General features: G+C 42.1%; 1 protein-coding gene across 2 annotated transcripts in view; it reads right to left on the bottom strand.

Moving 5' to 3' along the window:
* Positions 1-13,872, bottom strand: part of LOC124112847 (ras-like protein family member 11A) — a 77,501-nt gene extending 63,629 nt beyond the window's left edge. For both annotated transcript variants that reach the window (XM_046473008.2, XM_046473016.2), the window contains exon 1: positions 13,514-13,872. In XM_046473008.2, coding sequence (XP_046328964.1) covers positions 13,514-13,604 — 91 coding nt within the window. In that variant the 5' untranslated portion in view covers positions 13,605-13,872. The remainder of the gene's footprint in view (positions 1-13,513) is intronic.
* Positions 13,873-21,146: the final 7,274 nt, after the last annotated feature.

Raw genomic sequence — 21,146 nt, 5'->3', positions numbered from 1 at the left:
TAGGCTAGCAGGGAATCTGGCATTTTACCAAGACAATTCTTCAGAGATGTGATTCATGATCAGTGTTTCTTATACCCGGCTGCGTCTGATAGAACCGGGGATAGAAACTTAAGCTTCAGCAAAATAGTGAACCTTTCTCAATATCATGTGAACTCCCGATAGCACACTAGTGGATAAAGTGTCCTTGCTGGTCACAAGGACAGACTTTTAATACATTGGTTTACGGATCCGTTGACCCTCGAAGTGAAAAGTGGAAGCAAAATAAAATCTTAAAATCACCGTGTATTCATTCAGCCGCCTGCGAAGTTACATATCCAGCACAACAAATGGTGGATGAAATGGGTTAAACTGTAAGACTAGCAACCCCAACTTAAGTGTCACATGTTCGTAATATTTAATGGGTGGGGAGTTACTTGATAATCCCACAAGCAAAGTATAGCTAGATTATTTTAATAATTTGAAGATGTTTACATGTGTTTACGTCATAAGTTTCTATTTGTTAAGTCCCAAATGAGTGTTTCGAAGACCATGAGCACAAATCATCGACAATATCAGCATACCAACAAACACCTGGTCGACACAACACACTCATTATCAAATCTCATACAGAAAGAGGCTATTTCCGACAACAAATGGTTCTCCGACCCCTCGTGCATGGTGGGAAGTCGTGTCAACCTCGGGACTAACTTTCACAGTCTATTTGGAATACTTCGATCAGAGGAGTTCCATTTAACATGATGTCACTCCATAGGAACCCTTTATCCTATAGAGAGTAGAACCACCACGAGGCTCGACTATTGTACCTGTCTTGGTGTAGGAAACAGATCACGTTGTTAGCCGCTTATAATTCATTGTAACGACCTGTCACTATCCCCTGTGGTGTAATGGTTGCACTGTAATGATTAATCATGAACAAAGTCGATGCCTGCAGCTGCTACCACTCACTCAAGTACAGTACTCTATTATTGTCGTTATATTTATGCGGAACGTTCTGAGGGCAGGTAAATGGAAATTCTGATGATGTTCATTAATCACGATATATGATCTAGTACACGGTTCCAGTGCATGGTTCCAATATGCCAGCATTGCATTATTCAATTATAAGACGTTCTATTATTGTTGGTACCGACATCAGCGAGGAGTGCCCATCAACTACGGCAAACCACGGGTGCTAAGTACCACTTTGTTCCACATGCAGGAAATCAAGAACAATGACGTGCAAATGAAAAACACTGAACACCATTTAACTGTAAACAGCCAATAAACCCGTAAGAGCTTGGTTTATCTTGTCTTTGTGTATCTTTCAAAGTAAACAATGTTTAAAAATGCTGGGTTTAAAGAGAGAGTGTTCATTTACGACAAAAGCAATGACGACATTCACAGTTGTAGGTGTTAGTTATTTAGCCAGCCACACTGTGTAATACCGCTATTCATGACATGGTGTGCTCCAGAACTGTGTTGGTGTTGTAACAACACTGTTATCAAGCCTTGAAGCTCTATGCATGTCAAAAAAGAAATTTTGTTCGTGCCTAGTCATCGCGGGTCACCGTCAACATCATATATACTGATGCAAACACATAAGGAAACAGATATCAATAACACATTCTAATATTTACTTCTATGTTCGATAAAATGTTACTCATTTCATTGTCTCAGTCATTTGCATCATGCCAAACGCATGCGCACATTTACATCCGTTACCTTATTATTGCCATCAGTATCCGTATGTTATTAAATGTGATAGTGCGTGGCTCGGTCGTCTAAATTACATAGTCGTACAGCGTTGTGTCGAACTTGAACGTGTCGATTTCCCGGTTGTCTCGAACTCGCTTACTTCTAGTTTAATTTGCTTTCGTTCTTTGCGAAATCCATCTAAGTTTAACATCATTTATACTCGGAGCCGTGGAACTGGAAGTGTCGAATTACTGGCTGTGTCGAACGCATGTGGGAGTTTACATTTTGTCTCAGAGCAAAGTAGCTGCATTGTGAAAGACATCAAATCCAATCACACATCCAGCCTCCTTTTGGGGAACATCATACCATACAGATCTGCAGTTCTTCAGTATACATGCCTTGCTCACTGGTTCAGCCGGAACATCCCTTAACGTCCATGGCTTTTTCTCTGGTCTTTCGCTCCACATTGAGCAGGCATGCTATGACGTAAATTATATATAATGTTCATAAACAGCGTTAATGACGAAAACCCAGAGTACCCAATCATCCAGAGGCACCCTGCAGGATGCAGTTCTAGCTGGATCCCCAGCCTAGCTTGACAGGTGGCTTGATCATACCTACTGGTGGTCTGTAGGGAGTTTAAATATAACTGGTAAATAGAGAATCTCACCAGAGTGTCTTTTGATATCAAATATATCAACACGAGTTGATAAAAGTGGAGAAAAAAACCGAGGCTTTCCGAGGAATTTGTCCACTTTTATCAACGATTGTTGATATATTTGATGAAAAAAGACACGAGAGTGAGATTTTATTTATCATCCAACATCATTCTTCCAACCTTTTTCAGTTTGTAGACAGTAATAAGCAGTGTCTTAAGTGTAGAACGTACTGCTAACACCTTCTGTAGCATAGCCATTAGTGATGTCATTTGATTGTGACGTCATGGTAACAATGACGTCACAATGGTCTGCAAAGCATTGCGATGCAATTTCATTTCATTCATATCACACAAGCGATATCTTCTGTTTTGGATGATAAAGTATGGTTTACGTTTGGTCATCGGTTGTATGTTATTAATCATGTTACTTATAGTCAGATTTCTGTTGATGTCGAAATGTCTTCATATATATTTAGATATTGCTGAAGGGAAGATAAACGTTTACTCCTCACTCGCAGCTTCACCCTACATCGTTTCTCAGTCCACGCGCAGCAGAAGGAAATCCTATTAGCCCTCAGGGACACATTGTCGTTCACCACCACACCACAAGCTCATGAAATATGACGTCCCCACCCACAGACATTAAATCACCCCTCCGTGACAGCATTGCATGGCAGGAGGCTGCAAGTCGTTCACCTATCTGCACCGAACACATCGACCACAGCAACCTCTTCAACATCTTGCCTGGTGAGGGCAGTCATCAACCGTATCAATATACGTGATGAATTGATAATCCGTAACCCTATCAGTACCCCTCGTGCTGATAGTGCAGTGTGTCTTTCAAGATCACACGTATTAATTCCTTGCTTTGCGGCTTACAAAGTTGTTTATAACCCGCGAATTACAATCGACAATAATCTGTTTTTCACGTGCACAGAACATTTTTGAACACACAAAAACATCAAGCGAAATTAATTAATTCTGCTACCTGTACAAAGGTCGTGTTATATTTATATACTTTTGCCTTCTCCCACGCTTTCGGGAAACAGTTTAAGCATGGCCTAATGCATTTCACATGTACCCCGTCTGTCAAAGAGCCACTTACTCATACCTGTGCTCACATCACAGACGCCGTTTCTCGATTTAATCTACCATACATCTTTAACATTCTAGTAATCATACATCGTTTCTAACTTGTTTATAATGAATCTGTTTATTATTAAACATAGAAATAACCCAGGTAACCTTTAATTGAGCACCCCGTGTAGGTTCTCAGTGCAGAGTGACTATATATATACTCTGGTGTTATACACAGAAAGACGGTTTCCTCTTCAGCTGGATCAATGATGCTAACACTAGGCCGATGTGAAGTGTTTCTATATACAGACGCAATAGGCACGCCTTCTGCCCTAAACTAGGTGAAACTATTTCCATAATCGAAATGGACGTTAATGATAATGGCTAATTCCTAACATAAATCTTTGTTTATCCGTTCAGAAGGTAGTTTGTCCTATTTCGACAATAACGCGTACGTGAAGGATGTAACATCAGGGTAGTATTCCTCACATATCAGTCACAACTCAGTACCATACGAGGTGTCGCTTGTGGGTGTGATCAATGACGATTTCCTAAGAGATATCGCTACAATGAAATTGCATCGCAATCCCTTTCAGACCATTGCGACGTCATCGAATACCATGATATCACAATCAAATGACATCACCAATCTCTTTGCCACTGAAGCTGATTAGCTGCACTTTTTACACTCAAGACACTGGTTGTTATGTATCAACACTCACACCTTGGAGTTTTAAACGTGTATAGACTTGTGTTGATATCAAAAGACAATCCCTGGGAAGAGATTCTCAGGATAGATTGAGTGAGTTGGGTTTAACGCTGCTTTTAACAGTATTCCAGTTATATCGCGGCGTGTCAGCTTAATGTGTGAGGAAAGCACGAAGTGATGCAGGTCTCAGACGTTTACCACCTCGGTGAAACCCACGAGCACGGGTATGGTGCTGACAAACCTGGAAACATAATTTGGGCGAACCGGGATTCGAACCTCAAATCATAGGTTTCTGGCGTACCCAAGGGACGCAACTCTGCACAGCGAATCGCGGCGCCTAAGACGACTGGGCCACCCGTGCCCCCTCTCAAAATAGAACAGATGGAGTTAGGTACAGCAAGAGCAATCAGTCAGGCGCCGACGGATAGCATGCATTCATTTATTACTTCTGAGGGGCGGTCGGGTAGCCTAGTGGTTAAAGCGTTCGCTCGTCACGCCGAAGACCCGGGTTCGATTCCCGACATGGGTACAATGTGTGAAGCCCATTTCTGGTGTCCCCCGCCGTGATATTGCTGGAATATTGCTAAAACCATACTCAGTCAGTCAGTATTACTTCTGATGTAACGAATGCTAAGGGTCCCTCGAAATATCAGCTTGTTGTGTCCAAACATGCATTATACCTAATGGACAGTACACCTGGAAGAGCGTTCGTGGCTATATCCGAATTCGAGTTAAGTTAAATATAGGGGACAATGTTTGCGGTAGTAGCTACTGTGGACACGACTCTGTGAAACGTGCCCCCGTCGATATCAGGCGACATAAAATATTCCTGGGGGAAGGTTTGACAAATTTGATTATAGATATATTTCAGGTTATGCATCCCCTGTCCGAATATTAAGGAACTATTTGTAAATTCAGTGTATACACATTTCTTTAACTGAATTTACATGTCAAACACACACTATTCATGGCTTTTTTTCTGATGCAGCGAAACTAAAACTATCAAGCGACGATATACAGTTTGCATTTGAAAAAGAGGAGTGCATTTTCATCCGTAAATCAATGTTGGATCACTACCGGGTCACTCTGCACAGCAGTTTGCAGAGTCTCAGGCGACCAGGCAGAGTGACTCAAGCAGAGTCATACCACAGAACGCGGGTACGGTTAAAACTCTTGCGTCCAATTGAGTTCAGGATCCCATAGAATTGAATACTTGTCTTTCCAGACCACATTTGGCGTTCTCAAAACACAAATATAACAGTCTCTCTTCAACGGACCATTACCCCACTGTAAAGTATATATCATTCACTATCAACTCAATACACAGGGCCACAAACCAATCAAGCCTTTAAATGTGAAAAAGTATATGCTCTTTAACTACTTGGTTTGACCAATATGACTTTTCGGAAAGGTTCAGTAAAGCCTTTGAAAATTATAAGAAATATATTGTCGAGACAGACGACATAGAATACATGATTTACTATCTCGTCTAGCAGTCCACAACTTCGTAAACATCCACTCACTGCGGGACTGCTTCGGGTTAACCCTAAAATGCGAAATAAGCGTTAGTGTATAATTTGGGGAAGAAACATAGAAGAGTATCACGAATAAATAGAACACTATTAATTGGAAACATCTTGAGTATTGAGTCATATTGTCAAACATTCACACATTGCTGTCGCGATGATGGGCAGCTACTTCTTCCAACGCAGAAGGAAACAAGATTTTTTATATGTTTCAGTTGTACAGCACAGGTAACATGCAGAACAGAATTCGACCGAGGACCCCACACCCTACCCTCTCTCCACCATTCCTAGGATTGGACGCCACACATGACCCTACGGGTACATGATTCTGAGGAGAATTGCAAGACGCATTGGTGACTTCAACAAAAAGTTCTCAACAGTTATTAGTTTCCAATTCGTAGCAGTGGAAAAACCTCGAAATAGAGGTGCAGCTTTTGAAGTGTAGTCGTCTCGGAGGTTTCCCTGACTCTTCGTCAGTAGGGCTCTGAAGTACAGCCATGTTGTGATTGTTTGACGGTGGCATGTCTCCGTACTCGCAGACCGCACGTAGTCAGAACAGAATCAATTCCCCAACTGAGACAGGCTGACGTTAACAGAAAACATCTGACGGATTCACAATCAATTTTGTGAATTGCCTACCTTACGACAGATAAATGTTTATGTTTGCTGCGAAAGCCTGTATCTGACGAGAGACAAATGTCCGCCATGTACACAAACCGAACTTTTAAGTCGTCGCTTAAACAGATCACTCCTCTGGACTTGAAATAGATTTCATAAATATTAATTTGTTGTAGCGTGACCTTTTATGACAACTAGCCAGCATAGGTGTTCATTAGGGAATATCTGGACACAGAATGTCATCGCGATGTGACATGTGCGTGTGTCCAGTATGATACACGACTTGGTGAAGATGTGGGTTTCGTAATAGAAGAATGCCAGTGAGTTAGAAGATTGTCAATATCACTGTTAAGCTAACACGGAGCAATACCATGTGACCACTACTCTCCCAAGAAATTGAATGTTCTTCATTTACTTTTCTATCGGAGGTTCAAAAAGTGGAATTGTAAATTATGTTTACCGGCCCAACATGTTTAAAAGTTATTACTCACTATCAAAATGAATTTCAGTCATGGCATAGGTGTCCGCAAACGGATAAAAATATCCTTCACAACTTGAAGGTCGAGGTCAATACACATATGGTTATATAAAGGTTATGTTGGATCATTTGATCACCACCCTGTGAACCTGAGGTTAAACATGGTGAGATGAACAGAAAAATGTACAATTTCGAACGCATTCCAAAGTTTTGCAACAACAAAAACACAAAGGACATAGATCAATGAACCAATAGCCTACACGTTAATCCAGGCGTCCGGGCAGGCCATTCCGTTACTTGTCAGTGAAAAGGCACTCTGTGTAGACCCTTGAAGAACGCATATAGAACGTTGTAGGCGAGACTCTGTGTGAGAGTTTGGTAATCCGCCATCATTGGCAGTGTTTTAACTGTGTTTTGTGTTTTACTCTGCATAGGCAGACTGAAACTACATCACACTAGTTTGTAGTGCATCCATGGAGAGTTCAGGCATCAGAGAGTTGTCGTCAGATCTGACAACAATAGGGAACATGTAGTCTCCTGGCTCATCTTGCCGCGACTTCAGAGATTGTTATTCATGATATCAACCACTGGATTCGAAGTCACGATGGTAATATCTTTATCCCAACAGCTTGTAAGCAATTCATGTTTGGATTATGTTGAGGTATAATGTCGCAGCTTGTCATCCAATAATTATAAGAACTACAAGAACACTTGTAGTGTTGTCTAGGTCCTCACGCGGGAGCTAGTCGTATAGTGTCAAACATAAATATTACTATTCTCTACCAGTTTATTATTGTCATCTATCATCGTAAACGGATATTCACAATTTTATTATTATCCTATTTACTACATAATTATTGTACTGATCACGGAGATTAAAACTTGAAAAGCTTAAAACTAAAACAATCGATCAGTAGGTTATCACTGGATAATTGTACAGTTCTAGGAATAATAATTACCTTCCATGGAATAAACACTCTATGTCTGAACAGTGAAGACAAGTAGTTCAGCATGTGCCTTACCTACCACATCCCCTATCATTTAACTGATCAAGCAGCTGTATTTTATTTCGTAATTATTACTCCTTTGAACGTACTTCGACTGATAAGGTCGATGAGTTCACATGAAGCTTAAATGAACTTCAACACCTATGGTCTTATAGCAATGCTTTTCTATCCTATTCATACGAAATAGTTTGTGTTTGGTGGTGTCTGTATTTCAACAGGGGCTCCAGCTTGTCACGGAGGTTAACAATTTGACGGTTTCAAAATTAACAGTCTAGACTACACTGAAATAATATAAATCTCATGAAACATGAACTGTTCAAAATAACACCGAGTATCGTAACCGACGAATGATCAAACGGTTTCGTTGCCACAAACGTGTAAAAAGTATCAATCGTCGGAGCTTATAAAAATCTTAGACGGTATAAACATCAAAAGCATATTCCCGTAATTGCCATGGTCATCATGATCATGAGAAGTGGTCGTTAACATTTCAACACTGGTATTTATAGATATGTTCATATTATTGGTCTTTTCTATATCTAAATTAAAAAAATACAGAAGTTTAAAGCGACAATAACTGTTATAGTGAATGAATAGTTGCTATAAAATTCGTTGATGACATTTTTGAAACATTGTTTTTCCAATGAAAATATTGTAACCAATGATAAATGAGTGAGGATGAGTGAAGCGTTAAAGCGTATTACCGGTATAATATATCACGGCGGCGATCGTGATGAGGGGTTGTAGTATAGTCTATATCTAGTGGTTCGAATGCTCGCGTAGAAATCAGGTTTTGATTCCTACATGGGTACTACACAGGTGAAGTCTTTCTTTGTTGCGTCTCTAGCCTTGGGAATACTGGACAATTGCTAAACGTGGCGAAAATTCTTCATCACGTACACATTTGCTCAATAATAATAATAATAATAATAATAATAATAATAATACCACCAACGAGACGAAGATGGATGTCAACAAATTCAAATTCAATTCAAAGACGGATTCACAACAGCTTTAAAGGAAAGACCAGTTGAGTTTTCTCCGACCAAAGTTCATAAGAAGGAACGATTGTCTTTCAACTGTTAATTGTTCCTGCCTCTATAGATGTCATGATAACGCTCGGCGTAAGTAACGAGCTCTGTGATAAAAGCATGTCGATTGAGGCCCGGGTTACTTTCATTATAGCTACACACCTGTTATCGTTCTTCACATGGGTGTCTATTCCAAGCCCTACATAAGACACTGCATGACCTACGCCGCGAACAAAAATACATACATTCTCATTTTCATGTACACATCAAAGCCTCGCACCAATACAACATGGAGCTAGGATTCGATGGAAACCGCAATGTCACTGGTTGATTCAGGGATGGTTCAATAAACTTGTCATGATATTAATCACTGGATTCTCTTGTCAAGACTCGATTATTTACAGACCGCCGCCATATAGCTGGAATATTGCTGAGTGCGGCGTTTAACAACAAACCAACCAAACCAACCAACCAACCAAATCATTAAACTTGTCAAATCTGATGACAAGGTGCGAAGTGTGTTGTTGAGTTCCAACAACAAACTAACAATTCTTTGCACGAATTGAGCTATTGTCATTGTTGTACCGTCGCCAATGATGGATCTTTTTATTTGAATGAGGAACTTGCTATCTGGTGCAAATACAGAATATTTCCACAGTTCGTTATTGATATGCAATGATCAAGACGTTTGAGAGCTATTCGTGTTATGTCTCGTCATGAAATGAGTAAACAAGTGTTCATCAATAGGCATACGTAGGCACCAGAAGAACACTGAACACATATATTACAGGCAGGTAGATGGTGAATGAGTGAGTGAGTGAGTGAGCGAGGTGGGAGACATTCCCCAGCAGTATTTCAGTTGTGTAACTTCCAGCTGAATGTGAAAGCAAAGACCGGAGCAACACTTGTAAATTATCATTTGTAGTGATACCCGCGAGAACGGAGCTTATAAACCCAGGTTCATGATCAGGGAGAATAATGGATTCGAACCCACGTTAATAGGATCCTGGCAATCTTAGGAACACGTCCCTGCATAAAGACTTGGGCCGCTGAAGACGACTGTGTCTTGAGTGGTGCCACCTATGTGATGGCTGTGCCATCCGAACCATGCCAAACTACAATGTAACATTGCGAAAACATCATCTTACGTAACGTTGATATAGTCGCAGATGACTGTCTATTCGTGATCAAATAAAACCGTGAAGCACTTATCGATCTTAAGTTTTAAAACTAGCTATTCACGAGAGTAGATTATACATATAATTACAGTATCCCATACCTCGTGGCTGTGCGTGGCGTTTCATGCACAGAGGTTGTGTACTCTAGATGATAAGGTTGTGCTCATGGCCATAATCACCTGCTTGTGGAAATGTCCAGTGCTTGGACACATGACAGGACACGTGGTGTCATGTGGTGACATTTAATTATTGCTGTTTATGTTATACTTATTACATCAGAGAAACTTAAGCCATAGTTTAAGTTCCGTAATCTCAAACGTGAAAATCTATTTAACTACACATAGCCTCCATAGCATCCTTCTACGTCCATCTTATATAATGTCAGTTAATTTCAAAGCTCAAGCACACGCACGAACGCCTTCGATAGTTCCATCTCGAGCGATGCTCCCTACCGACAGTAACATCCAGAGTATATCTAATGCTGGGAATTAATTCCTGCCGCCAACTGTCAGATGTAGGGGCCACATCTGATTCTGATTCTCGTGTGTTTGAGAGTTTCCCGTACCAGTAATCCAGGCAAGACTAGCGCAATACTGTAAAGATGGGTAATAGCGTGGGACAGTCAGCCTAACTCATCAAATGTGCAGAGAGAAAAACAGAAGAATTTTTATAAGCTATGAAAGTGTCAATGTGAACAAATAGAGATCTTCTTCAACACACTGTTAGTAAATCGTATAACGGTCTACTTGGTTGGGTACCTGCGAATGTTTATTTTGACTATTTAATGCATAAAGAACAAACAGATGGTCGAGAAAGAACAATACACCTGTTTCTGTTGATTCAGTTTTTGATTGTGGAAACATATCTATTCTGAGAAATCCCTCAGAGATTTTAGAAATTATTCAGCGTGATACGTTTGGAGAAATGAATAAGCAATGGAACAATGACTTAAAGCAACTTAAGGATGGCACACCTTAGCACCCTTGCTGGCGTTTAAACTCTAGGCCTTCAGGCTTAGTTAACGACCAAGTTGAAACAGCCATTCAAACAAGTGGGTTGCCTGTTCATAACATGTCTGCAGTGTCAAACTACATTAGATCGTATCGACTCACCGGGTGAGGAAATGCGACTTTAAATGAAATCTATATTGTGACAAATAATAAATTTTAACAATAAAGTTTAATGATGGCTAAAGAGCATATGTATCACCCAGGCTGCTGCGGAAAACAGAAGGCAACTGATACTTAGAAACTTTGAAATATAGACTATTAAATGGGAATACAGCGACTATACTACTACTACTACTAATAATAATAATCTGTTGACTGACACTGGGAGAGTACCCGGGTTTGCTACAAGGAATACAGCCCTTCTGGCAATCTGGGTAATGTAGAAGGCTGCAGTGTTGGGGAGTCGTCACATTCTCCGAAAGGTTCTGGGTGGGTTCGACTAGGCAGCGCTTCCCTGGAGAAGTCAAATTCGCTGTCTGGGCTACGTGTAGAGGACAAGGGCTCTGAGCTGGTGATGATCCTAACCAGCCTGACTGTGCCAGGATCACCCAAACACCCTTTGCTGCATTTTGTATTTTAATCTGTACATACTAATAATAATGGCAAGTATGCGGACCTCGCTTTCGAAATGTCACGCGTGCATCCCAAGTGCCAAGTTGTCCGACTCATAATCGTTCTCGGTGCCTTAGGTTTGGTGCCTCCCAGTCTGTTGACTGACACTGGGAGAGTACCCGGATTTGCTTCCAGGAATACAGCCCTTCTGACAAACTGGGTAATGCAGAAGGCTGCAGTGATGGGAAATCTTCACATTCTTCGAAAAGTTCTGGGTGGGTTCGACAAGGCAGCGCTTCCTGGGAGAAGTCCCACTCCATGTCTGGGCTGCATGTAGATGGGTCAAGGACCCCGCGCTGATGATGAGCCTAACCTGCCTGACTGGTCCAGGACCCCCCAAACCCTCTGTGCTGCATACTTTTTTCTAATCTGTAAAACAGTAATTAGGAAGAGTGACCGACTTAGTGTGCCATCATACCCAGACGGCTTACAACATCAGCTGGCCTTCGTTGGCTCAGCTATCACAAGCCACTGTGATGTGGCTGAATAATGGCCATGTCGGCATAAACCACACTCCTACTTGAGCATCGTGACAGGGGCCGTCAATCATGCTATATACACGCTCTAATGGTCTAAGAGAGTTCACCTGGAACAGTAAGACGCAGATGCAAACAAGACCACAATCCAATCTCAGCTGCCCTTTACGATAAATGGCTATAAGAGACTTGCTGCCAAGGAGGCAGTTAATACTAAGCAAGGGCCACATCAGTCGTGACATGGGGCGATCTTTTCATAGTTAGTTTAGTAGATGAAGTCTTCCGCTCTCGACCTCAGGGGACTTACCAGATATACCAGAACAGCAATGAATGATTAATGTTCTATTCATCGTCCAATATGAATCTGTTCACAGAGTCCTTAGAGACAAGTGTGTGACGCTGATACAATCTTCTGCTTGGAAAGTTCTCGTATATGGTAATGGCCGGGCCTATTAGGAGAAAGAACATGGTTCACTACCTCCAATAAATACTCCCTCCAGTCGCCCACCGATGTAATGAGTGTTTCATGTGCAGGCTGTCTTACAAAGCAAACTTTTATCGATTGTTGTTTGTATATACTACAGGAGATGGAAAATGATCACATAGCATCAGAAAAAGGCACCTTTCACTTCAGGGTATGACTATGTTGATGACGACTACCATAATAACACTATCATTTTACGTTCAACGGAAATAGGATCAATATCTCCCAATCTGTATCGTGACACTTCCTTTTTAAGTTATTTCCATAGTGGGAAATGTTTTCACACGAACACAGGGTAGATATATGGGATGTACAATGAATGTCCGTAGTGTCATTACAATATTACGTACGATAACCTACCAGGTAAAAGAAACCCATGATTGATGGTAGCTAAGATTTGATACGGGTATTATAGTTGTGTTTTGGACCTAACGTTTGCAGTGTTTCGGCGCCTGTTTCAGTCTACTGACGTATAATAACAACTGTCAAGTGTATACTTTCTTTTGTTCGTCAGTTCAGTACTGCTGCATCTTTTGGACATACGATAATAGACCTTCAGGGTCCTGCTTTCGATATAATTATTTGCTGGTTGCGTACCCTCCTACTGAGAATGTCACCTGTTGAATCGCTCTACACAATAGTCTTGTTTTGTAATTGCTGGTTCTAGAAAAGCCTAAACGTTTCATCAACTCTTTCCGATACGTCTATGCATCTAACAATAGCTTCTCTTATCATTTGAACAGGGGCCAAAGCATGGTACATCATAAGACATGATTTACGCAGGTGAATTCGTTTTATTATTTTTAGTAGATAGCATCTTAAAATATAATGCTTTTAATAAAAGTCAAAGAACATGTAAGAGATTTGGTTTTTCTGACAAAATGGTATCATTGACATCGAATTGCACTACAGATCAGATTTTGCATCTAAGTGCAGACATGGTAACAGATTATAAGATTGCATTACGCCACCTACCTGACTTGCCGACACCACGTAGTCCCAGTACAGCTATGTTGACATCCTTCCCCCCATTGCCGTAGCGGGGGCCGTGTGCTTTATCGTCCATATTCCGCCACGTGCACGGAGTTAGCAGAACTGAAGCAGACGATATCCGCTCATCTCGTCTGCTCGCCTAAACTGACGGCATTCGCTGCGCAGCTGTTTGTTTTGATGTGGTGGTCGCTGTTATTACCTAATTGACTCGTCAGCCCCATAATAAACACCGGCTAGTCTCTGTGCTGGAAGAAAGTCTTGTGTATCCGTTTGTCCGCATTGATTGAATCGGAAAATACTATTTTCTCACCAAACTGGTGCAGGCAGGCATAAATCGGCAACTGTGGCAGACATCAGAATCGTAAAATAACATCAGTTTGTTTGTATGACTGAACAGGAACGGGAGTGACAATGAGACACGTGAGAAATAGATCACTTAAATAAATCAGAAAAGTATGTCTCTAAGCGTGTGTATTTGGTACCTGGTACAGATCAGAACATAAAGTATTTAGGCTGAAAGCAGAAACACACAATGCATTGAGCTTTTCTGTGTCCAGAATAGTCAACTCTTCGCCCAGGTGATTGCTCGAGAAATTATTAAAAGTAGGATAGATGACCACCATATGTGTACATGTGATCAGTACCATGCACTTGTCTTCATCACTGATTGTTTGTCTCCACTGTGAATGGTACTGTTGTCGCCTAAGCGGAGTAGCTTGCCATCTGAAGAAACACAGAGTAGAGTGACCACGCAACGTTGTATGTAAATAGCCTGTCAACATCCCGTTATTTGACATCACTTCGGGTCTCCCTACCACATCATGCTGACACGCCGTGATATAACTGAAATACCGTTTAAGCCTATGTTAAACCAAACTCAAGCACTCACTCACCCAAGGTATTGGAAGTGACCATTGCACAGGAAAACATTGCTGCACAGTGCTCCGAGTCAATTACATGTTCTTCTATGTTACAGTCCACAACCAGATCGTTAAATGCGTTAGGAACCAGACAGTTCAACAAGTGGTATTATACCTGCCATTCGCCGAATTTGTTGTCCTGGGACCAGTTTTCTATGTTCTCCCAAGTGCGACAAGCCCTTGTGCTGGATTACGTACTGGCATTAAACACGCTGAGCGATGTAGGGAGCACGATATAGCTAGTTGTCCTTGATAATCTATTAATGACCTTATTCCATCTTCGAAACATATCGAACTCGTTTACCATACTAGACGTGTGTCTTAATGATTTGGTTTGTTGTTTAACCCCGCACTCAGCAATATTCCAGCTATATGACGGCGGTCTGTAAATAATCGAGTGTGGACCAGACAATCTAGTGATTGATATCATGAGCATCGATCCACGCAGTTGGGATCGATGACATGCATCAAACCAAGTCAGCGAGCCTGACCACCCGATCTCGTTCGTCGCCTCTTACGGCAAGCATAGTCGCCTTTTACGGCAAGCATGGGTTGCTGAAGACCTATTCTACCCCGGATCTTAAGTATCTTAATGAAGCTGTTGAAAAAGAGCAGCGACTGTTGATTGTTCGAAAAGACCCACATTTTGACTTAAACATGTTAGAAATCGCCAAGGTTACACGCAGCTCACTCAGTATATGTCGCGACAAAGACACGGATGAATAATGATCTCATATCTGCATGTTCTCAATGTCACGACGCAAACAAAGGCATTCACAACGTACATTCGAACATAATGGACATAACATCATTCTAAAAATAGTGGGGTCACGGGTGGCCCAGTCGTCTGAGGCGTCGCGATTCGCTGTGCAGAGTTTCGTCCCTTGGGCACGCCAGAAACCTATGCTTGTGGGTTCGAATCCCGGTTCTCCCCGAATATGTTTCTAGGTTTGTCAGCACCATACCCGTGCTCGTGGGATTCACCGAAGTGGTAAACGTCTGAGACCTGCATCACTTCAGGCTTTTCCTCCCACATTAAGCTGACACGCCGCGATATAACTGGAATACTGTTAAAAGCGGAGTTAAACCCAACTCACTCACTCACTCTAAAAAATAGCGTGTCGTGTACTGCAGGTGTCGTGATTATTGATGCAATGCTAATGCAATGACCATTGACGTACTGCAGATGTCGTGATTATTGATGCAATGCTAATGCAATGACCATTGGCGTACTGCAGATGTCGTGATTATTGATGCAATGCTATTGCAATGACCATTGACGTACTGCAGGTGTCGTGATTATTGATGCAATGCTAATGCAATGACCATTGACGTACTGCAGATGTCATGATTATTGATGCAATGCTAATGCAATGACCATTGGCGTACTGCAGATGTCGTGATTATTGATGCAATGCTATTGCAATGACCATTGGCGTACTGCAGATGTCGTGATTATTGATGCAATGCTAATGCAATGACATTGACGTACTGCAGGTGTCGTGATTATTGATGCAATGCTAATGCAATGACATTGACGTACTGCAGATGTCGTGATTATTGATGCAATGCTAATGCAATGACCATTGGCGTACTGCAGATGTCGTGATTATTGATGCAATGCTAATGCAATGACCATTGGCGTACTGCAGGTGTTGTGACTACAGATGTATTGGTTCTGTATTATATACTAAGATGAAGAATGTCGTCAACAAGTGTTGCACTACAAGACGCATTACACAAACATGCCACATGTTACAAGACTTACGGATGGCTGCTGGTGTGAGTCTCATGCTCTTGTGTCACTCAAGGTCTTGGAACTTACATGATATTGTTTCAGTGACACACTTCATCCCAGTGCGGATGAGTGGTATGTTGTAATCACTGAGCTGGGAGAATTGGAACGGTACGCTCGTTTTGTTGTAACTAGAGATATTAAACATGGACTTGATAACGGAATACATGTCACTGCATCGCATCACATCCCACTGACCTTCACAATATCTGAACAATACCGTCACCTTTGAAAACGGTAAGTGCTAGAAAACCGCGTGACCCCACTGGACATGCTTGATCTGAAAAATAATGTGTTGAGAGTCACAGAAAATAGTTTGGCTCGTTCTTTATAAGACAGCAATTGAGGACCGCGCGGTTTGATTTGCAACATGGCTGACAGGAAGACTAGTGGTTGTGTGCATGACACTTTATCTTGAACACGATTTTTTACATGGCGTCGTGATGTAGCTCGAATTCTGACTGGAGGTTGAACAACGTTCACTCGCTAACTTAATTAATTGTCAGTATTTCCTTCAATACTGTAACAAATGTGGTACAAATGAACTTCAATGATCAATAAATTTATGTAAAATCAATATGAATTCTGTAACAATATCAATCTTCAATCTCATAAAATCTCATAAAATCAGATCTTGTGCTCTTTACAGCTACACATCTGTGGACATCGCATTACAGGTTAAGTCAGAACGATCCTTCTCCCAACCACTCAGAGCGTCGCTTACGAGGTTGCGAACGTGTTTGTTTCTTGTTCAGCTATTGGCGGCGATCTGCAAATAATCGAGTCTAGACCAGACAATCCAGTGATTGACATCTTGAGCATCGATCTACTCATTTGGGATACGATGACATGCATCGACCAAGTCAGCGAGTCTGACCACTCGACCTCGTTAGTTGCCTATTACGATGTGCATATTCGCCTCTTACGGCAAGCATGGGTTGACCTTTTCTAACTCGGATCTTCACGGGTGATCGCGAAAGCGTAAGTTCGAATGCGTTTTCATGCAGTCTCGAAAAGGTTAACACGAAGCATTCCGATCTCGTAGCAAAAAGTCCATCGTTATTAACCCCCCATTGTCACAGAAAACTGAAGCCATGACTTTGCCAGCTGACGCCCCCGCTTATATTTCTTTGATGGGGGATGAGGCAAAATGTGTTCACTTTTTACTCTGGCATTATGTGACTCGGTGATAGACCCAGGTCCCGTCCTGGGTTACAGTTCGCTTACAACTGGTCAAGGATACCTGGATATGTTGAGCCTAGGTACCTATCTTGGTTACGCGTCGCTCATGTGGAGTGTGTCAGTAAAGATGGAATGTACTGACACCAATGTGAACCCACTACTGTCAGCGATATACTGATCTGTGACACCTCGGTCAGCTTAAACCATACTGTGGACAGCCATCCTCTTGTGTTTCAGACGTGACTCCTTTTGGACGACCAGACCAAGTGTAATATTTTGTGCTACTTCCGCCTCGCTGTCTTAACAGGTTGAATATACAGGACAGACGTGCGCTTCATAGCTTTGTGCATTTCTCTTTGCGACATGTCCGTTTTAAGCAGGTACTTTCTCACTGCTCATTTTTCGCAGTCTCTGTCACCACAGCAACTTCGCTCGTCACGCCGAAGACCCGGGTTCAATTCCACACATGGGTACAATGTTTGAAGCCAATGTCTGGTGTCCCCCGCAGTGGATTGGCTGGAATAGTGCTAAAAGCGGCGTAAAACCATACTCACTCTCAATTTGCATACACGAAAACAAATGTAGCAATAAGTCGAACTTGATGTTATGCCTTCCAAGATTCTTCATATACATGTTGAGGCCACGAACCTCTCAATTTACTGCGGTATGTCTTGACATTATGTAGCATCCCGGTACTGAGGATGGGTGTGACCAACTTGGAGAAAGCACGCATATTTTACGAACGCTTCTCAATATCTTAATAATCGTTCGAAGCCTTCTGACAGAAGGGGAATAAACTCAAACACGTACGAGTTCAATTTTCGAACCAACCAAGTTAAACCGAAGTCAACACCAGCTAGTCACGTGAGTAACTAATATACTTACATTTAAGTCAAATTCTTGAATACACCCATAGACATTTTTAAATTGAAACGACCCGTGAAGATCCGGGGTAGAATAGGTCTTCAGCAACCAATGCTTGCCGTAAAAGGTGACTATGCTTGTCGTAAGAGGCGACTAAAGAGATCGGGTGGTCAGGCTCGCTGACTTGGTTGATGCATGTCATCGATCCTAATTGCATGGATCACTGGATTGTCTGGTCCAGACTCGATTATTTACAGACCGCCGTCATATAGCTGGAATATTGCTGAGTGCTGCGTTAAACAAAAACAAACAAACAAACAAATCATATTGAAACATTCTCCTAAATGCAGCTGTCTAACAAACGAAGACTTTGAATAAATCTACGATTTCCCTGTATAAAACTGCCCGGTGAGCATAAAGACATTCACGTCGTTATTGTCGCCGTCATTCTATACAGGATCGAATCCGACGATGATTTGTTTTTGCCCCAGAATCGACTACGTCTCTCTTGGTGACGTTACATTCGGTGATGATTTCGAGACAGTCCCAAGAATCAGATATATATATCAATCCATTCAACGGAAAACAAAGCATCAGTTTCGTTTTGATACCGTTTTCTGAAACCAATTTCGGGAGTCCATGCAAGTCCGGATTAACTCTCTGTACGAAATTCTCACGTCGATCCAGTATTAGATTAGGAAAATGTCATCCATGTCAAATTCTACTGTGAAAAGTATTACGAAAGTTGTTTTAATCCAAATTTCCCATTTAGGTCAGGATTCCCCAGCAAATTGACTGACACCCTCCTTGACCTTGCGGTGCGGAACTCGGGGGAAAGCTGGGGATGAACTTCCTGGGAGTAGGGATCACTCTAAGCTGGAAATCGTTCCACCTGGTGTAGTGACGGTCCCTGTAAACAAGGAACGTCCTCGGAGTAGGGTTCACTCTATGCTGGAAATCGTTCCACCTGGTGTAGTGACGGTCCCTGTAAACAAGGAACGTCCTCGGAGTAGGGATCACTCTAAGCTGGAAATCGTTCCACCTGGTGTAGTGACGGTCCCTGTAAACAAGGAACGTCCTCGGAGTAGGGTTCACTCTATGCTGGAAATCGTTCCACCTGGTGTAGTGACGGTCCCTGTAAACAAGGAACGTCCTCGGAGTAGGGATCACTCTAAGCTGGAAATCGTTCCACCTGGTGTAGTGACGGTCCCTGTTAACAAGGAACGTCCTCGGAGTAGGGTTCACTCTATGCTGGAAATCGTTCCACCTGGTGTAGTGCCGGTCCCTGTAAACAAGGAACGTCCTCGGAGTAGGGTTCACTCTATGCTGGAAATCGTTCCACCTGGTGTAGTGACGGTCCCTGTAAACAAGGAACGTCCTGGGAGTAGGTGAGGTGAGGTGAAATTGGGTTTAACGTCGCGTCCAAGATTATTGCACTTATATAGCGACGTGCATGCACGTGTATGTGTGTGTGTGGCTGCTTGTACTAGTCCGGACTGATGCCAATTTATAGTGCTAGCTCACTGAGATACCATGCCGCAGTTTAACATGAATACCCCACTCAGACACAGTATACTGACTCCGAGCCGACCAGTCCTTGTTTTAGCCCCTTAATGCCGAGCGCCAGACAGGGTAACAACAAGTACAATCTTTTAACGTCTTTTTGTATGACGCGGCCCGGGATCGAACCCTGGACCTTCCGCTCTCCGGGCGGACGCTCTACCACAAGACCACGGAGGCGGTCCCTGGGAGTAGGGATCACTCTATGCTGGAAATCGTTTCACCTGGTGTAGTGACGATCCCTGTAAACAAGGAAAGTCCTGGGAGTTGCCTCACCCGACTAGATGATATCAAAGTACATGTATCTTGTTAAACATAGTTAGTGACTTGTTCTATTTCACGCCGTTTTATCAGTATTGCAGATCACCTGTCTGAAAGTGTTTGCTGATCTTTAACAATATTTTCCCACTTTTATTCCCTGCGCAATAATATTTATTATAGGCCTCGGAATGGATCCTGTGATATAGGATTCCTTTAAATACCCGCAATACGCGGCATGCAGACGCTGCAGACCTACTCGGGTGGTCGGCCGTATCTGAGAGACTGGTTTCAGCCGTTCCCTACAAGCTACCATTGCGGTCCACACTGAACACCCCTTCCGTTTGATGGTCCAGATTATCCCTCTATTGTACTACGCCTGACAGAATGTGTTGTTTTAAGAGATGTTTGGAAACCGGAAGGACATCACCACTGCCTCCCTCAATATTAATGTTGTCATTGATTGCCGTTATTTTGAATACTATGCCTGAAAGCGAACCGTTGCGTACTGGTTTGACTGTCCAACTCTCGAATATGTACAAGCCGCCGTGAAATAGTTGGAATATTTATGACAGCGGCGGCCAACATCGTATGATCGTCACACTATCCACCTATATATAGGAAACCGAATTATCTGACTCTAGTGTAATAAAACATGCACTTCCACATAATTGTATATTTTAGATAACAAATTTATTGGCGGGTAAAATGAAAACGCTTCTATATCCATGGACGTGTTGGTGTTTGGTTACTTAGACATATTCTCGCTAATTCTGACACGCGTATTCTGTCATTTGAGGGACATATCATTTGATATGGGCACTATTGACTATCTTCTTCATTTGATTAATTAAACATTACATGGGTTATGTTAATGTGGATTTCAACACTATTTTAGTTTTATCATGGCGTGTCAGCTTGCCTGTTGGGGGAAGCCAGGACTGATGCAAATCTGTGCACATATTTGGATACCCAATTATCATTGCGAAATAATTATTTGAGTAATATTTTAAAGGTTTTTTTATGTATATCACAT

The sequence above is a fragment of the Haliotis rufescens genome, unplaced genomic scaffold (assembly GCF_023055435.1).
Source record: "Haliotis rufescens isolate VD_foot unplaced genomic scaffold, xgHalRufe1.0.p SCAF_5, whole genome shotgun sequence".
Lineage (NCBI taxonomy): Eukaryota > Metazoa > Mollusca > Gastropoda > Lepetellida > Haliotidae > Haliotis > Haliotis rufescens.
This window is presented reverse-complemented; position numbering and strand designations above follow the sequence as displayed.